This window comes from Falco cherrug, chromosome Z, assembly GCF_023634085.1.
Source record: "Falco cherrug isolate bFalChe1 chromosome Z, bFalChe1.pri, whole genome shotgun sequence".
Taxonomy (NCBI): domain Eukaryota; kingdom Metazoa; phylum Chordata; class Aves; order Falconiformes; family Falconidae; genus Falco; species Falco cherrug.
In genome coordinates this window covers 56,587,457-56,604,232 of record NC_073720.1, presented here as the reverse complement: position 1 = coordinate 56,604,232, position 16,776 = coordinate 56,587,457, and the positions used below count along the sequence as shown (strand labels likewise).

Sequence of the window (16,776 nt, the reverse complement as noted above, 5' to 3'; positions counted from 1 at the left end):
ACATCAAAACTTCTTGGCCATGAAGAAAATAAAACATTGGAATTATAGAGATGCTAATTACTGCTTCCTGGCATTTAAAACATATTCAGATATTTTTAAATGACTAGTCCTCCAAGTCTAGTGCAAATTTCTGTGAAGATAGCTTTGGTGTTGAAAACCATGCCAGGTTCTCAGTGCCCATGTTCTTTCTCTCTCTTCGTAAGATACAAAAAAGAATACAAAGATCATTGATTTCATTTATACTGCTTCAACTCTGTACTAAGACAACGGATATCAATAGGTTGTTTAGAAAGACATTTGTTTTCAGGGCTGTAGTTGTTGCTACCATAACTTTTTTTTTTTTTCCTCACCCAATAAATTACTGTCTATATATACATTAGGTGGGGAGACAAAAGCTGGAAGAATGAACAAAGCAAAGTTTGAGAGTGGTTTTCATTGTCTTATAAAATCATGGCAATTGCTAGGACTGATTTGCTCTCTAGCATAGAGATAAAGTAGAATGTGCATGCTGCTGCTTCTCGAGTGGCTTATTTGCTCATTCATGCTCAGACTGTCTGCCAGATTTTAGATTTTTAGAAGTTTCACCTTCTGGTCAGTTTGGCATAAGTACTTTAAGGCATTTTTAAGCTGACCAAAATCCTGGGATGGGCTTCATCTCCTAGGTTCCTATGTATTTAATTCACATAATCTATTCCTTGTAGTTGCAATTCAGGCATTGCTACTGCCTTGGGCTCTACTTTTCATTGTGGCACACGATTTAGCCTTGTAAAAGCTTTGATATAATCGAAATCTTGGGCTTGATGTGGGGTACGTGGGTGTGTCATGTCAGTTCAAAAGTCACCAACATTACAGACTTTTTATAAAATAGATTAATATTTAATTAAACCAATATTATTGTGAAAAAAGTGGTAAAGCTAATTCTTACTGGAAGTGTTGGCTCTCAGAAGTCAAATTTTATGAGAAAAGCAGCTAATAAATAATATAAGTAATACCTCTTTTTTTTTTTTTTTTTTTTTTTTAACTGTGTTTTACCTTTCTTGTATTGAGAAGCAAAAATACACCTAAGAAATACAATGGGAAATACAGACTTCACCAGAGATCTGTAAAATTCAATGTCTGCTTTTTCACAACTGCTTAAGCAAAGCAGAGGCAAGGTGAGGTGCTTTAAAAGTGGCTCTGATCACCTTGCTCTTCAATGAGTTCCATTGTTGCAGGATCACAAATGAATTAATCATGGAAACTGTTTGGGAGTCTGTTTCCTCAACCGGTGTAAGTGGCACAAGTAATTTTAGTATCAGTAGTGATGCATAACTGGTTTACTAATAAACTTCTCCAACAGGGTTATTAGAACCTCTGCAAATGTATCTTCAGTGTTAACCCAGGAAACCCAAGAGTTTGTGTGCTTCTCTACTATGTAGGATGATATCAGTTTAAAAGATTGCTGGGAGAGGGGCAAAATTTTTATGAAGATTTTTGTAGGCAAAATAATTAAGACCTTGTAGGCAAACTCAAAGTTCTACAAGGCCTACTATCTCTTCTCTAGGAGTGACCAATAGATAGTACATGGGAAAGGTATTAATGAAAGAAATCTACATGATTATTTTTCTTCAAAACTGGCATATTTTCATCTAGCTGATGAAAGTCAAAGCTTTAGTGGTTTTTCACCATTATTCTAATAAAGAGTGTCCAAGCCAAATTTATGTTTAAGACTGTGGCATTAAAACATCAGTTTTGCTAGGCTGTGTTAACTTTTAGAATTTTCTTAGTTGGGTTTTTTTTTCTCTGGAGTTTATACCTAGATAAAATATTTATAGCTCAGAGCAATCCTATGTAACAAATACCATCTTTGGGCATTAGAAATCCTTAAAAATGAAAGTACTAACTTGCTAAAAGACGTATCTGATGGTTTTAGGAAAGCTTAATTGAATTCCTCTTATGATTGGATTTCTGCTAAGTGTGGAAGATACTCTGAAAAGAAACATTACTGTTTCCCTGTATTTTAATAGATGGTCTGTAGTATTTGACTTCTAAGTAAAACTCCTGGAACTTATACTTTTTAAGAGGAAAAATGTAAAAACAGATGACTAAGGTGATCTGGTCTGTGCCTGGTTTACAGATAAAAGGATGTTTCCTTTTCCAGAACTGAAAATTTTATGTATTTCAGATGGACAAAAGTCCATTAAAATTAAGAAAACTATTGCATGATTTATTTTTGTGTGAAATTTAAAGAGAGTTTTTATTCAAGTAATTTATAATTTTTTATGGAAATTTTTGAGGTAAAAGGTTATGTACTTCATAGACTTCTGCTTGGATTTCCTCAGGGATATTTAAAAGCCAGCGTAAATATTTCAGCAGCATTGTGTTGGCACTACAGCATTTGAAAACCATAAATTTACTAGCATTTCAGTGGAACCATACTGGGTAGAAATCTGTTTAAATTTGTCACTGAATAGCTAGGGTTATTCAAAAGAATCTGTCCTGATTCATCTCATGTTGCTTTTCTGGTTTTCCATGTGAAAATGAGGAGAAGGAAGAATGAGCTCAAGTGAGACTCTGCCCCTTACTATACCTGGCTAATTCATGGGGCTATTGGATTTTACTGAAAATGCAAATGTAGGATTATGGACCATTTCATCATACTTCATCAATATGGCCATAGAAGCACTTTATAAAATGCCTTCATTGCTATATATTTACTTTATGAGGTGCGAAACCTTCACAGTCAGAATTATCTGTGTGGCAGTAAGTATTCCTGCAAACTAGACAGAAATTATTTAACTGAAGGGGCATATTGTTGATTCATTGCAAATGATTATGTTTAAGACTTTAGGTGGATAAGCAACAGTATCACAGGGACTGGTAAATCCTGGGTCCAGGAGATAGACTCTTCTACCTATAGAATACCAGGATAGGCGAGATCAGCTGAAGGGCAGCAAGGCATTAGTATAAAAATATATACTGGTGAGCTGCCAGTCACTTGCAGTTTATTTCAAAATGCTCTAGAGGGATGCTGCTCTGGTTTGTAAAAAAACCTAAGTAGGGCTTCAAACTTTAGGTCTGTCATTTTAGTCCCATTAGAGTCAATTTATCTTAGAGCTGTAAAACCAAGAAGAATATTTTAACTATTTGACTGAGGATGGATAAACAGGTCTGGACAGAATAAAGCAGATTGTTCCTTCTTTTCTGCTTCTCCTCCTCCCCAGTGTGATATTTTCTTCCTGTCTTTACACCCAGCAGACACTTTTGTTAGAGCTCCAGAACCAGATACCTCTTCTACATAATTTTCCTTTCTGTAAACAAATCAAAAATTCCAAGTTGCCTTTTTTCTTCCATAATTGTATGTGTTATTTACAATAATGGCATTCTTTTCTGGATGGAAAATGCTTCTAAGCATTTTACAAGCTCTGTGTTATAATTTTCCAGGGGCCTTCTCCTGCTCTCTTGCCATCTTTCATTATCCATTCCATTGTCCATTGCTGGGATAACATTTTGCTGCTTTTCTTCTCCTTTGTTGGTACAGCTGAGTGTTTTACTTCTACTGCATGCTAGTGCTGCAACATTTAAGAGCATATTTGAACTATAGCAAGCACCAGGTTAGAAAAGCCTTACAAAATTCACTGACTGATCCAGTGGCATTGAATAAATCAGGCAAGAAACAACGTAGCTAGATAGAAGAGAAGGAACTCTGAGCAGGTACTGTGATGGTTACTGGCAAGAGAAGCATGTCAGATAAACCAGCTCAACTGTATCAGGAGAACAATGATTTAAGAAGGACCAGTAGGATGTGTATGGGGGCCTAGCTGAGCAAGCCTCTGGAGTTCTGGGTTCTTACTGAAAAGCAAACATTAAAGCACTTCTGGTTAATCCCACAACTCCTTTCCTCCTTCCCAGTAACCAACAGTTCAGTAAGTGATTTAGCATTCTTATTTGTCATCACAGGAAGACTGGCAAGCACCCAAAGGCATCAGCAACCTTAATGTGTAATAGATCAATGTTTAAGGTGAAAGAAATCAGTGTTCATGAATTGTCAGAGCCCTTGCAGAGTAATCAGATGGTATGAAAAATGTTATTAAAACGGATAACTGCCATGGTAACTATGATCAACAATAATGGATACCCGGATTGTTTGCTGTGGAAAGAAACGGGGAGGGGAGATGTGGGAGATGTGGGGGGTGGGGGGGGTGGGGGAAGCATTAAAACTGACCCAGGTTTGCAGTACTAAAACATGTTCATAACTATAAACTAGGCACACATGATAAAGCAATCATTTCTATTCCAACTGCATTGTTTTATTTCTTCCCTATGGGTAACTTGAAGGATGTTGATGACCCAAGCACTAATATTCAGCCTATTATTACATGCCAGAATCAAACATTGGAAAGACAATGCTGGAATTTCAGGTTTAAGGATTACAGTACAGCTTCTGCCTTATTCACATTTGAATGAAACAGCTTTTCATGACTAGTATCTAGCAGCATTCATGGTATTTGAGGCATAGTGAGATGTTGTGATGATGAAGAACGAGAGAAAACTAGATAAAGACCAAATCTGAATGATTAAAGGCTAACTTCAAAACTCCAATACAATAAGTAAATAGACAATATCTTGTGACTGCTACATTAGAACAGCAGTGTTCCCTCCTGACTAATCATCCTGGCAGCTGCAGGGAACAATGGGGCATGTAATCGGAAGATCACACAGATCAATACTTGGCTCGAGGCCTGGTGTCAACACCTAAAGTTCAGTTTTTCTGATCATAGGTGAGTTTACACAGCACCAGGTCTACTGGCAACAGATGGGGATCACCTGTCTTAAAGGGGGAAAAAGACCCTAGGCTGTGAGTTAGCAGGGCTCGTTGAGAGAGCTTTAAACTAGGTTTGAAGGGGGAAGGGAATAAACCCAAGCTTGTTAGAGATGAGCCTGGTGGCAGTATGACAGTGTTGGAGGCGAGATTGATAGCACAGCCATAGCACAGCTGAAGTGCATCTGAGCCAATGCCGAAAGCATGGGCAACAAACAGGAGGACCTGGAAGCCGTCTTGCAGCAGGAAGACTATGACATAATCACCATCACAGAAACAGGTGGGATAACTTGCGTGACTGGAGTGCTGCAATGGATGGCTACAAACCCTTCAGAAGGAATAGGGAAGGAAGGAGAGGCAGTGGGGTTGCCCTGTTTTGACTGCCTAGAGCTGAATGATAGTGACAATAACATTGGCTGTTTATGGGTAAGAATCAGGGGGAGGCTCAACAGGGCAAATACCCTGGTGGGAGTCTGTTACAGACCACCCAACCAGGATGATAAGGCAGATGAAACATTCTGTAAGCAGCTGTGAGAAGTCACAAGATCACTACCCCTTATTCTCGTGGAGGATTTAACTGACCAAATGCCTGCTGGAAATACAACACAGCAGAGAGGAAACAGTGTCAGAGGTTCCTGGAGTGTGTGATGAAAATAAGTTCTTGACACAGCTGGCCAGTGAGCAAGCCAGAGGGGATGCCCCATTAGACCCGCTGTTTAAAGAAAGGGAAGGACTGGTGGGTGATGTGGTTACAAGACATCTTGGGCATAGCGATCATGAGATGCTAAGAGTTTTTGATTCTCAGAGAAGTGAGGAGGGGGTCAGCAGAAACACTGCCTCGCACTTCTGGAGGGGTCACTTTGGACTGTTTAAGAGCCTGGTTGACAGAGTCGCTTGGGAGATAGTTCTGAAGGGCCAAGGCATCCAGGAAGGCTGGATATTGCTCAAGAAAAAAATCTTAAAGGCACAGGAGCAGGCCATCCCCATGTGCCAAAAGACAAGCAGGTGGGGGAGAAGACCATCCTGGCTGAACAGAGAGTTTTTGTTGGAAGTCAGGGGGAAAAGGAGAGTTTGCCACCTTTGGAAGGAGGGGCAGGCAGCTCTGGAGAGCTGCAGGGATGTCACAAGGTTATGCAGGGTGAAGATCAGAGAGGCAAAAGCCCGGCTAGAACTCAGGCTGCCACTGCTGTAAAAGGTAACAAAAACAGTTTTTACAAATACATGAGAAACAAAAGGAGGGCCAGGGTTAATCTCCATCCTTCATTGGATGCAGCAGGGAACACTGCCACAAAGGGTGAGGAAAAGGCTGGGGTACTTAATACCTTCTTTGCCTCAATCTTTAATAGTAAGAGCACCTTCCCTCTGGGTACTCAGCCCTCTGAGCTGGAAGACAGGGATGAGGAGGAGCAGAATGAAGTCCCCACAGTCCAGGAGGAAGCCATCAGTGACCTGCTGCTCCACTTAGACATGCACAAATCTATGGGACCAGGTGTGATCCACCTGAGGGTACTGAGGGAGCTGGTGGAGGACCTCACCAGGCCACTCTCCATCATTTATCAACGGTCCTGGCTAACTGGGGAGGTCCCAGAAGGCTGGAGGTTACCCAGTGTGACACCCGTCTACAAGGAGGGCAGGAAGGAGGATCTGGGGAGCTACAGGCCTGTCAGTCGGACTCGGTGCCAGGGAATATTTTGGATCAGATCATCCTGAGCGCTATCACATGGCACATGCCGGACAACTGGGGGCTCAGACCCAGCCAACATGGGTTTATGACGAGCAGGTCTGGCTTGACAAACCTGATCTTCTGTGACAAGCTGACTCACTTAGTGGATGAGGGAAGGGCTATGCATATTGTCTACCTGGACCTTAGTAAAGCCTTTGACACCATTGCCACAGCATTCTCCTGGAGAAACTGGCTGCTCATTGCTTGAACATGTGTACTTTATGCTAGGTTAAAAGCTGGCTGGACAACTGAGCTCAAGGTCTCTTTCAGCAAGGCTGCTCCCCAACCATACAGATCCTAGCCTGTACTGGTCTCTTCACATGTCATTCCATGGTACAGGACTTTCTTAATCTTATACAGTTCTTGCTACTACTTTCTTCCAGTCTGTCCAATCGATGTCTCTCTGTAAGACAGTTTTCCTTTCTGATGTGTCCACCTTACCACCCACTTGGTACCATCAGCAAATTTGGTGAGGTTGCTTTCAGTCCTATCATCTGTGGGAAATAGTGTTGACTGTTTTTCTGAAGTCCAGGTAAATGACATCCACTGCTCTCCTCACATCACCAAAAAATGTCATTTTGTTGTTGAAGATGATCAGGTTAGTCTGGCATAATTTGACTTTGCTAAATCTGTGTTGGCTTTTCCCAGTCACCTGCTCCATTTCCTTTGCAATACATGGGTATGACATATGCCCTCTTCCAGTCATCAGCAACATCCCCTGGTATCCGTGACTTTTCAAAGATTATAAACAGCAAGCATAACAGCAACATCATGCACTTTTCTTAATACACTGGGATGGGTTATGTCTAGGACCACAGATTTCTGTGGATTGAGCCCTTGCAAAAGACCAAAGACCAATCCTTCCTCCACTAAGGATGTATCAACATATGTGTTGGTGTAGTTGCTTGATTTCATGAGCTGGGGTTCAGCACACAGGTAAAGGTGGAGGCAAAGAATGTACTGAAAAACTCTGCCTTGGCAACATTATTAGTAACTAGATTCTCTGCACTGGTTAAAAATTGTCCTATGTCTTCCTTGTGCTTCTGCTTACTGCTCATGTGTCTGAAGAACCCTTTCTTGTTGTTTTTGATGTCTTCGGCCAATTTCAGTTCTAGCTGAGCCTTAGCCTTCCTGACTGCATGCATGCCCTAGCGAGATTCTTAGAATGTAATCAAATCAAATTGGATCAAATCTGATGGAATGGGATGGAATGGGATGGGATGGGATGGGATGGGATGGGATGGGATGGGATGGGATGGGATGGGATGGGATGGGATGGGATGGGATAGAACAGAATGGAACGGAACAGAATAGAACAGAACAGAATAGAATAATTTCAGTTGAAAGGGACATACAATGATCATCTAGTGCAACACCCTGACCCATTCCGGGCAGACCAAGGTAAAGCATGTTATTAAGGGCACTGTCCAAATACATCTTAAACACTGATGGGCTTGGGACATTGACCACCCTTCTAGGAAGCCTGTTGCAGTGTTTGACTACACTCTTGGTAAAGAAACACTTCATAATGTCTGGTCCAAACCTCCCTTGGCACAGCTTTGAACCATTCCCATGTGTCCTTCACTGGATCCCAGGAAGATCAGCACCTCCCCCTACACTTCCCCTCCTCGGGAAGCTGTATAGAGAAATGGGGTCATCCCTCAGCCTCCTTTCGTCCAAACTAGACAAACCCAAAGTCCTTAGCTGCTTTTCATTGGACATGCCTTCCAGTCCTTCCACCAGCTAGGCTGCTTTCCTTTGCATGCAAGGACATTAACATCCTTCTTAAGTTGTGGGGCCCAGAACAACACACCAATGGTGAATCCAGTGGGATAATCACCTTTTTTGACTGGCTTACTGTGCTGTGTTTGATGCATCCCAGGATACAGAGATTTGCCCCTCTTGGCTGCCAAAGCTGCTGTCAACCAACACCCACAGATCCCTTTCTGCAGGGCTGCTCTTCAGCCACTCCTCTTGTAAGTTTTACTTGTGTCCAGTGTTACTCCACCCCAGGTGCAGAGTCCAGCATTTATTCTTGTTAAATTTTGTGCCATTGGTGATACCCAATGCTGCAGTCTATCTAGATCCCACTGCAAAATCTTTTGTCCCTCAAGAGGGCTAAGTGCACCTCCCGTTTTAGTTATCAGCAAAGGGTGTGTTCAACTCCTGTGATGATTGTTGATAAATACATTGAACTGTATATATGAGGACTGGCCTATAGAATTAAATCCTGAAGAACACCCCTGGGTAGTCACCAGCCAGGTGTAACCCCATTCAATATAGCTCTTTGAGCTCTGCCCTTTAGCCAGTTCATCACCCAGTGCACCATGTATCTGCTTATGTCAAGTTGGGCAACATGTTCAGGTGGATGTTGGGATGGACAGTATCAAAAGCCTTACCAAAATCCTGAAAAACTATATCCACCACCTTTCCTTTGTCGACTAGGCAGGTGACATCATCATAGAAAGATACCAAGTTAGTTGAACAGGACTTTCCCTTTGTGAACCCATGTTGACTATGCCTGATGATTGCATTATTGTTTAAATGCCTTTCAGTAGTACCTAGTATAGTCTTCTCCATAATTTTTTCCAGGAACTGAGGTTAGACAAACATATCGGTAGTTCTCTGGGTCTTCTCTTGTGCCATTCTTGTAAATTGAAATAACTGGCTAGCCTCCAGTCAGCAAGGATCTGCCCAGATTCCTAAGACATTTGGTAGATAATTGAGAAGGGTCCCGCCGTAACATCCAGTGGGTCCTTCAATGGGATGAATCCCACCAGGCCCCATGGACTTGCAAAAAGTCAGCTGATGCAACTGATCCCGTGTCTACAAATGGAAAGTCACTGCTAGTACAGTCATAACCCTCCAACTCAGGGGACCAGGGAGCCCAAGGTCTATCAGTATTATTAAAGATTTAATCAGATTACCATCTTTAATAAGTATCAGTCCAATGTTTCCTTCAGACCTCTTCTTGCTATTGACATAATTTTAAAAGCCCTTCTTCTTATCTGAAACAACACTGGCCAGTTTGAACCCTAAATGAGCTTTGGACTTTTATGTCTTCTGCCTGCATATACAAACCATGGCTCTGTAACCTTTCTGCAAAACCTGACCTCGCTTCCACAGATCATACGCTATTTTTTTTCCCCTCTTGAGCTCCATGAGGAGTTCTCTGTTCAGACAAGCTGGTCTTCTGTCCCTCTTGCTTGACTTCTGACTCAGTGGGGTTGCCTACTCCTGTACCTCTAGAAGGTGGTTCTTAAAGACTGACCAGCACTTGTGGACATCTATGTCCTCAAAAGCAGATTCCCAGAGTACTCTTCTAAATAGCTCCCTGAATAGCTTCAGGTTTGCTTTCTTGAAGTCCAGGGTAGCAACTCTGCTCTCCTTTTTTATCATTGTGTTACCAAAATCTCAGAATGAAGAACTTATCGACACCAATGTGATGTAGATAAGCAGACACTTCTTTATTAAAGGCCGGGTCCGTGAGCGAGTCCTCTCACAATCAACGCACACCAATTTTCAAAATCATACACCATATATAGAACTTATTCATGCATATTCATTAAGTATCCATGCATAATCGTAATATTTCCCAAAAATCATTAACATACTCTCCTCCCATATCCGATTCTGCATAGTAAAGGTTACAAAGGTCCAGAAATGGGTCTGGGGTACGATTTGGGTAGGTGGTACATGAGTCGGTGGTCGTGATCTCCCCCTGCCGGAATTACCTTTTACTAAAGTTCACGGTTTCTTGGCAGGCAACTACAAGTTGTTCCAGTCGACTCTCCCCAGTTCCCATTAATTCTATATTCTGACATTTCAATACACTTTCTACATACAGAAGACTGGTCAAATACAAAGAAATCCTCTCCCCAGTTCCCATTAATTCTACATTCTGACATCTCAATGCATTCTCCTAGTCTACCCGTAAATACTGTATCCAATCATCTTGACTCTTAAGTCTGTTATCTAAGTTCTAATCATTCCTACTAGGTGATTCTGACCTATTCTTTTAGCCTTGCTATAGGGCTGTACAGAGGATTTCATAGCAGCTTTTGGTGTGCAACTACAAGTTTCATTAAAATATATTTCTTATTCCAAATGATTTGATAAAATCAAAAAACATCAATTAATTCTAACTTATTAGCAGATCTGTAACAATTGTACTGAAAATTTCTCATAAAATTTTCATGAAACTCAACCATTTCATGACCACTGTGGCCAGGACAGCCACCTACCATCACAGCCCCCAGGAGTTTTTCTATATTCACAGACTAGGAGAACATCTTTCCTAGTTGGCTCATGTGTGGAGAAATTACTTTGGGAGGAATTAGAGAAAACTGAGACCTAATAGAAGTGTAGTATTACAGAAAGCTTTTTAGGGTAAAATACAGCTGTCACTTTCAGGGTGGTTGGCATGCACAGAATCTACTTTACCACAGCTCCCTAAGCCACACACCCTGTCATTTTAGCACCTGCTGATAGGAGTAACAGAGGGTGGAGTGGAGTGGAGACCCCACAGCCAGGCTCTGCTGTGCTCCCTGCAGGAATGGGAACTTGATGGCACCACACAGCTGATAAGCTGCGCACCAGTTGTCACATGAGGAATATTAAGAGATGTGTGTTGCTGAGCCAACCATTGTGGTAAAATTGCCACAATGAAATAATCTCAATGTATTACTAACACACACCTCCATCTCAAAGCTACCTGCCTCCAAGGTACTACTACACCCCGCTGGGCATGTGGTACCAGTCAGTAACAACAATATGTATGACTAGAGTCACTCGAGCTCCACTTAAATGTAAAGAAAAAGGACTGGACCTGGACTGAAACAAGTCTGAAAGAGAGACATTGTTGTCTAAACTCCCAAATTACCACACTCTGATTTAGCGTTTAACCCACTCTCTAAAGTTGTCAATTTTAATGAACAAAAGGACTTCTGATTAAGGGATTCAGGCTTGAGAAGGATGAGAGACAAAGACTAGTTGGTGAAAAGAACACCATTATAAAAGAAGGAAGCATCCAAGTGAGGAAGTTCTGACCACAAGAGAAGACAAGCTGATAAGATGTTGCAACCTACATACATCAACAGAAAATTAGTTGAAAGTAGGACAAAGGTAATTGTAGTAGATTGTGACCTCCCACTCAAATAGCTCCTCCAAAAGAGGGCAAAACGCTACTTGAGGAGCACACATAGTTAGTAAATAATTTCAGTAGTGCTATCTGAGGATGTGTACTTATTTAGATTAGAAGTGAGAAACTTGTAACTAATCCTGTGTATGATAAATGAATATGCGATGTACTATGAAGTATAAAAAGTGAACAAAGGAGAGGAGAAGTTAAGGAAGACTCCATCGTAACTTATGGGACCAGTTTATGGGCTGAACCTGTCTTCTTCTCGATAGGGATGCCTACTGGATAAGAACTTTATTCTATGACTAACTCATAGCTGTTCTTAGGTGTATTGCTTTAAGCTTGTTTTGCAGTCAGTGTATTATCACCAGCAATGTCTGAACTTCATCCTGTCACAAACTTCCATTTTGTATAATAAAAATCTTCAGCTAAAGTTCATTTTGTGCAAGTGTCTGGAGATTTGAGTAGTTGTTATAGGGGATTTGACACAGTGATGCTGTCGGGAGGGTCCCTGAACAGGTTGGTTGAATCACCCTCCGATATGGTGGGCTGTCAGAACGCAGGGAGCGGGCAGGGTGGTCGGGCACAAGGGTCTCGTCTTTCCCGCGAAACTGACAGCCTGATCAAGTATAAAGGATTTGAAGAACACACCACCACAACCACTCCCCTTTTTAATGTGACACTCATGGAATACCTGTAATAAGAAGTTACCTCCTACAAACTTCAAGATTTCCAAGACCTGTTCATCACAGCAGTATGATATTCCCATTTGATGTCTACCAGTCCTGAAGTTTCTCCTAATTCTATAGGATAACTCAGCAGTGCTTACATCCTGCCTGGGTGAACAGTAGTAGACACCCTCTAGAACACTTCCTTTGTTTTCTAACCCCACTCTTGTAGTCCTTGATGGATATTTTGCCTCTTTTCCATAGCCAGTATATTTCTTTTTTCCTTTTAAATGTACCTAAAAGTTCATTGCTAAGCCAGAGTTGTCTCTTTTTCTATCTTCTTCCTTTCTCTTTGTAGGGAATGGACTATTATTGTGCTTCCAGGGGATTGTTCTTGAGTAACTCCCAGCACTCACAAGCTCTTTTGCCATCCATGGACTCTTCCCAAAGAATCCTTGCAGCTGGGCTTTCAGCCTAATGAAGTTAGCTCTTCTAAAATCCAGTATCTTTGTCCTGCTGCTGGTCTTCAGTGTGCACTGCAGGGTCTTAAACTCCACGATGTTATTGTCATTATATCCAAGGCTAGTATTGGTAGTTAAATTGTCAAGCAAGCCTTTTAGGTTTGTGAACAATAAATTTAGCAATGTGCTGTTCCTAGCTGGCATGGCCAGCATCTGTAGCAGGAAGCAGTTCCCAATGCGTTCCAGGAACTTGATGGACAACATGTGTAGTGGTGTGCTGTTCTCCCTGCAATGTCCATGTAATTTAAATCAGCGATGAGGTTTAGATTCTGTTGGCCCAAGATGTCTTTGAGCAGCCAAAGTAAGGTTTTTGCCAGCATTGTCATCCTGATTGGGATGTCAGTAACAGTTAACTACCATAAGACCCCCTGACTCAAAGGCATTCAATAGAACTTTCACGGTCTCTGTAACTCACTGCTATGACTAAAATTTATTTTACATAAAGTACAACTCTACTTCTTCTTCTTTCCTTTCTATCTTTCTGAAATATTTTGTAGCCATTCATTTTAGTCTTCCAGTCTTGCAAGTTTTCCCACCAAGTTTCTGTGATTCCTATGACATCATAACTCCTAGACTGGGCACAGGGCTCCAGTTCCTCCTGTTTGTTGCCCAGACTGTGTGTCTTGGTATACTGCACTTGAGGTGGCTGAACTGAGTTCTTGCCTTTGGAGAAGGGTGGGGAGCATTCCCCATTACTGTGGTAAGGTGAGCTCATCCACCCTTTCATTTATAAACATGCAGGTGTCATGAATTTGGACACTACTGCCAGACTTGTCCGTTCAAAGCACAAGTCAGTCTATGAGCAAAGACTGTCCTGCCTTTTCCAGATACATGGATCCCCATCTCTCCCCAGTAGACTGTATTTGTCAAAGAATGTCCTATGACCATAAAAGTCAAAACCAAAACCCTGGCAATGACAATAACCACAAAACCAGGTACTGATTTTCATGAAGTGTTGGCTTTCGCCTGCACAGGCAAGACAGAAGATCACTTGGACACCTGTCCCTTCCACTTGCATTTCCAGGGTTTGAAGTCTTGATTGATTTTGCGCAGGTGTTTTTTTTTACCATGCCATTGCCACCCACATGCAGAAGTAGGGGACAGCAGTCTGTGCTTTTGACCAGTTCCAGCAGTCTCTCTGTGACATCCCAGATCTTGGCTCCTGGCTAGTAGCAAACTTTCCTTCCCTGTGTATCAGGCCAGCAGATGAACGCCCCAGTGCCTCTCAGCAGACAGCTGCTTCCTTTTGTAGCTTTTAGCATGTGCTGCTAGTGCAGTGTCTCCCTGTGAATCTTGTTCATTTGTTTGCCCTCTCCCAAGGTTTTATATCTGTGGTTGGTTGGTATATTTAAGGAAGGCAAGTGAAGACATAGCCTGTTCCCAGAGACTCACCAGAGACCTCGGCACCTCATGCTCCAACATGTTGACTTTTTGCTGCTGAAGCTCTTTTCGTGGTCGTCCTTGGAGTTCAGTGCTACTGGGAATTACATGAAACAAAGTGCTCCTGGCAAGTACCATATCACATTGGGCTGTGTGTGTGGTTAACTACCTGAGGTTAAAATATGCAAATAATTTTCTTTGAAGTTTTGAATTAATTTGTTCTTCCTTTATTTTAATTTATACAGGACTTCAGACAAAGTTAAACTTTACAGTAGATTTATATTGTCTGTACTTTGTCCTTGCTGTCACTGTAGGACCCCTGGAGTATTTCTCACTTAAAGCTATCAAGAAACAGGCAGAAAAGTCACCAGAATTAAACTGCAAACCCAGCATGTTTTATCTTCCATTATTGTAAAACTATTTAGAAATGTATTAGGTTGAACAATTTCAAGACATTGCACTCCCTAAATTAGGTTATGTACTGTGTTACATTCTACAGAACAATTATGTATTCCAAGTTTTCCAAGGGGAAGAAAATCACATTTGACATTAAAAATATTACCACTTTTCAAGTTTAGTTTTCATAGGAAGAAAATTTAGCTATAGCTTAGTATTTTTGGCATTTTATAAAGTAATTCAATATCTGATGGATATTTTATTCCTTTTTAATAGCAGTTGTTGAAAGATGTATTGCATGTTGCAGAAACGTTGTTGTGTTATTTTTGTCCAGAAATGAATGGTTCTGTAAGTTGTTGTGTTAAAATCAAAACCAAAAAACAGCAAAACCCAAAAGATATTTGTTACTGACTTCCATATCTGTTGTTACTTTCCTGAATAATAGCAATCCTACTACTCCCAGTATTCCTTAGATGAAAGGATGAGAAATCACATGGCCCTGCACTGGAGTATGAAGGAGCAAGAATCTCCAGAAATTATATTCCAAGAGCTACAAACGGCACTTAGGGAACTGGAAGAAGTCAGGAAAACTGGGCAGAAACTGAAGCTTTACAAAGAAAAAGACACTTTCAGCTTAGCACTCAGTCAGATTTACAGTGGTCAAGTCAACTTCATGGAATAATCTAATGAGTTTGACTTTACATGGCTATCACTAACCTTGAAGAAGGCATTTGACTTTCAACTATGACATTCTCCTTTTAGTTGAAAAGACCCCATGTGTAAACTGGTGACATTCTTTTCCATGGCTGTTTTAAATTCTGTATCTAAAAGCACTGATGACTCTAATAAAAATTATTTTTAGTGGATCAAAATATTTTTCAGGTCAAAGCTACTATCAATATTTGATGAAGTACTGATGCTAAACTACAGGTAAACCTGAAGAGAAACAAACCACAGAAAACTCGTTGTACTCTGGAAATTGAAGTGTTCTGCACAAAGACGCTACATTTTCTTTGTTAAAGATGTAAAAATTATGGTCTGAACCTATAGACTGTTAGCAATAGAAGACAAAGAAATGGCCTACTGGAGCATCTCTAATTTCAGACTCCCTCACAGCAACTGTGTTTCCTCCTGGCAGTACTAGAAATTGCAATTGCTGAAGTTCATTTAGTCTGTTATTCAAGTGTGGCAAGAGTCTCCCAAGCAAAAAAGCTGCGACATACAACTAGTACTCCAACTAGTACTTCTTTCAATCTCTGTTCAAGTCAACAAGACATTATCAATTTGTAAGGACATAAAGACTAGCTAAAATTATTAGATTGACCATGCTTTGCAGAAATTAGATACTTGAGCTTAGTTTGCTTGAAAAGTAAATAATTAAGAGTTTGTCACTTTTAATTCTTCATAAATTATTTCATATGCTATATAGTCATCAACAGCAGCATTTATAGCAATATGCAGATAACAATCTCCTACCTTAATTTTGTCAAACATTTGTTTACAGTAAAGTTTCATTCAGGCTCCTGTTACAATTTTCCTGTTCTTAACATCTGCTGCTGAAGCAGTTAATATTACACATTTGTGCTCTTTCAGTGTAACTACTAGCAGATATTCCCTCTACACTTATTAATCTTCCCTGTTGAATATTAATCAACTCCACTCCACCACATTATGTTCCTGCCAGGAAGTGTGTCAGTCTTCCGATACGTAAGTGCGTAGGATTAAGAAACACCTGCAGAAGATAGCCGGTGTCCTGAGATCTATAGCGAGAAAGCTGCCCACAGCAAAAGTGGAAAGGTTTTCTGCCTGGAAACAGCCAGCAACATGGAGGAAGCTTCTACTGGAACGCTGTGGCATAATTAAGCAGAAAAGGAACATTGTCTATCTTATGATACCCTGTTATCAAGTCTGGATGAGCAGCATGTATGGTGCTGTGTTTCAGATTTGTGATTAAAACAATGCTAACAATACACTGTTTCAGCTACTGCTGAACAGTTTGCACACCGTCAGGGCCTCTTCTCTTTCTCCTTCTGCCCAGGCAGTGAATAGATTGTGGGTACACAAGAGGGAATGAACACAATCAGGCAGATGACCTGAACAGACTAAAGAGATATGCCTTGTCCGGTAAAGTCATGCTCAGCAATAAA

At 41.0% G+C, this 16,776-nt stretch overlaps 1 protein-coding gene across 1 annotated transcript in view; it reads left to right on the top strand.

Annotated features, from left to right (window-relative positions):
- Positions 1 to 15,345, top strand: part of LIX1 (limb and CNS expressed 1) — a 29,157-nt gene extending 13,812 nt beyond the window's left edge. The window contains 5 exon segments of the mRNA XM_055698307.1: positions 1,087 to 1,268; positions 4,305 to 4,342; positions 4,345 to 4,400; positions 15,075 to 15,295; positions 15,297 to 15,345. Coding sequence (XP_055554282.1) covers positions 1,087 to 1,268; positions 4,305 to 4,342; positions 4,345 to 4,400; positions 15,075 to 15,295; positions 15,297 to 15,345 — 546 coding nt within the window.
- Positions 15,346 to 16,776: the final 1,431 nt, after the last annotated feature.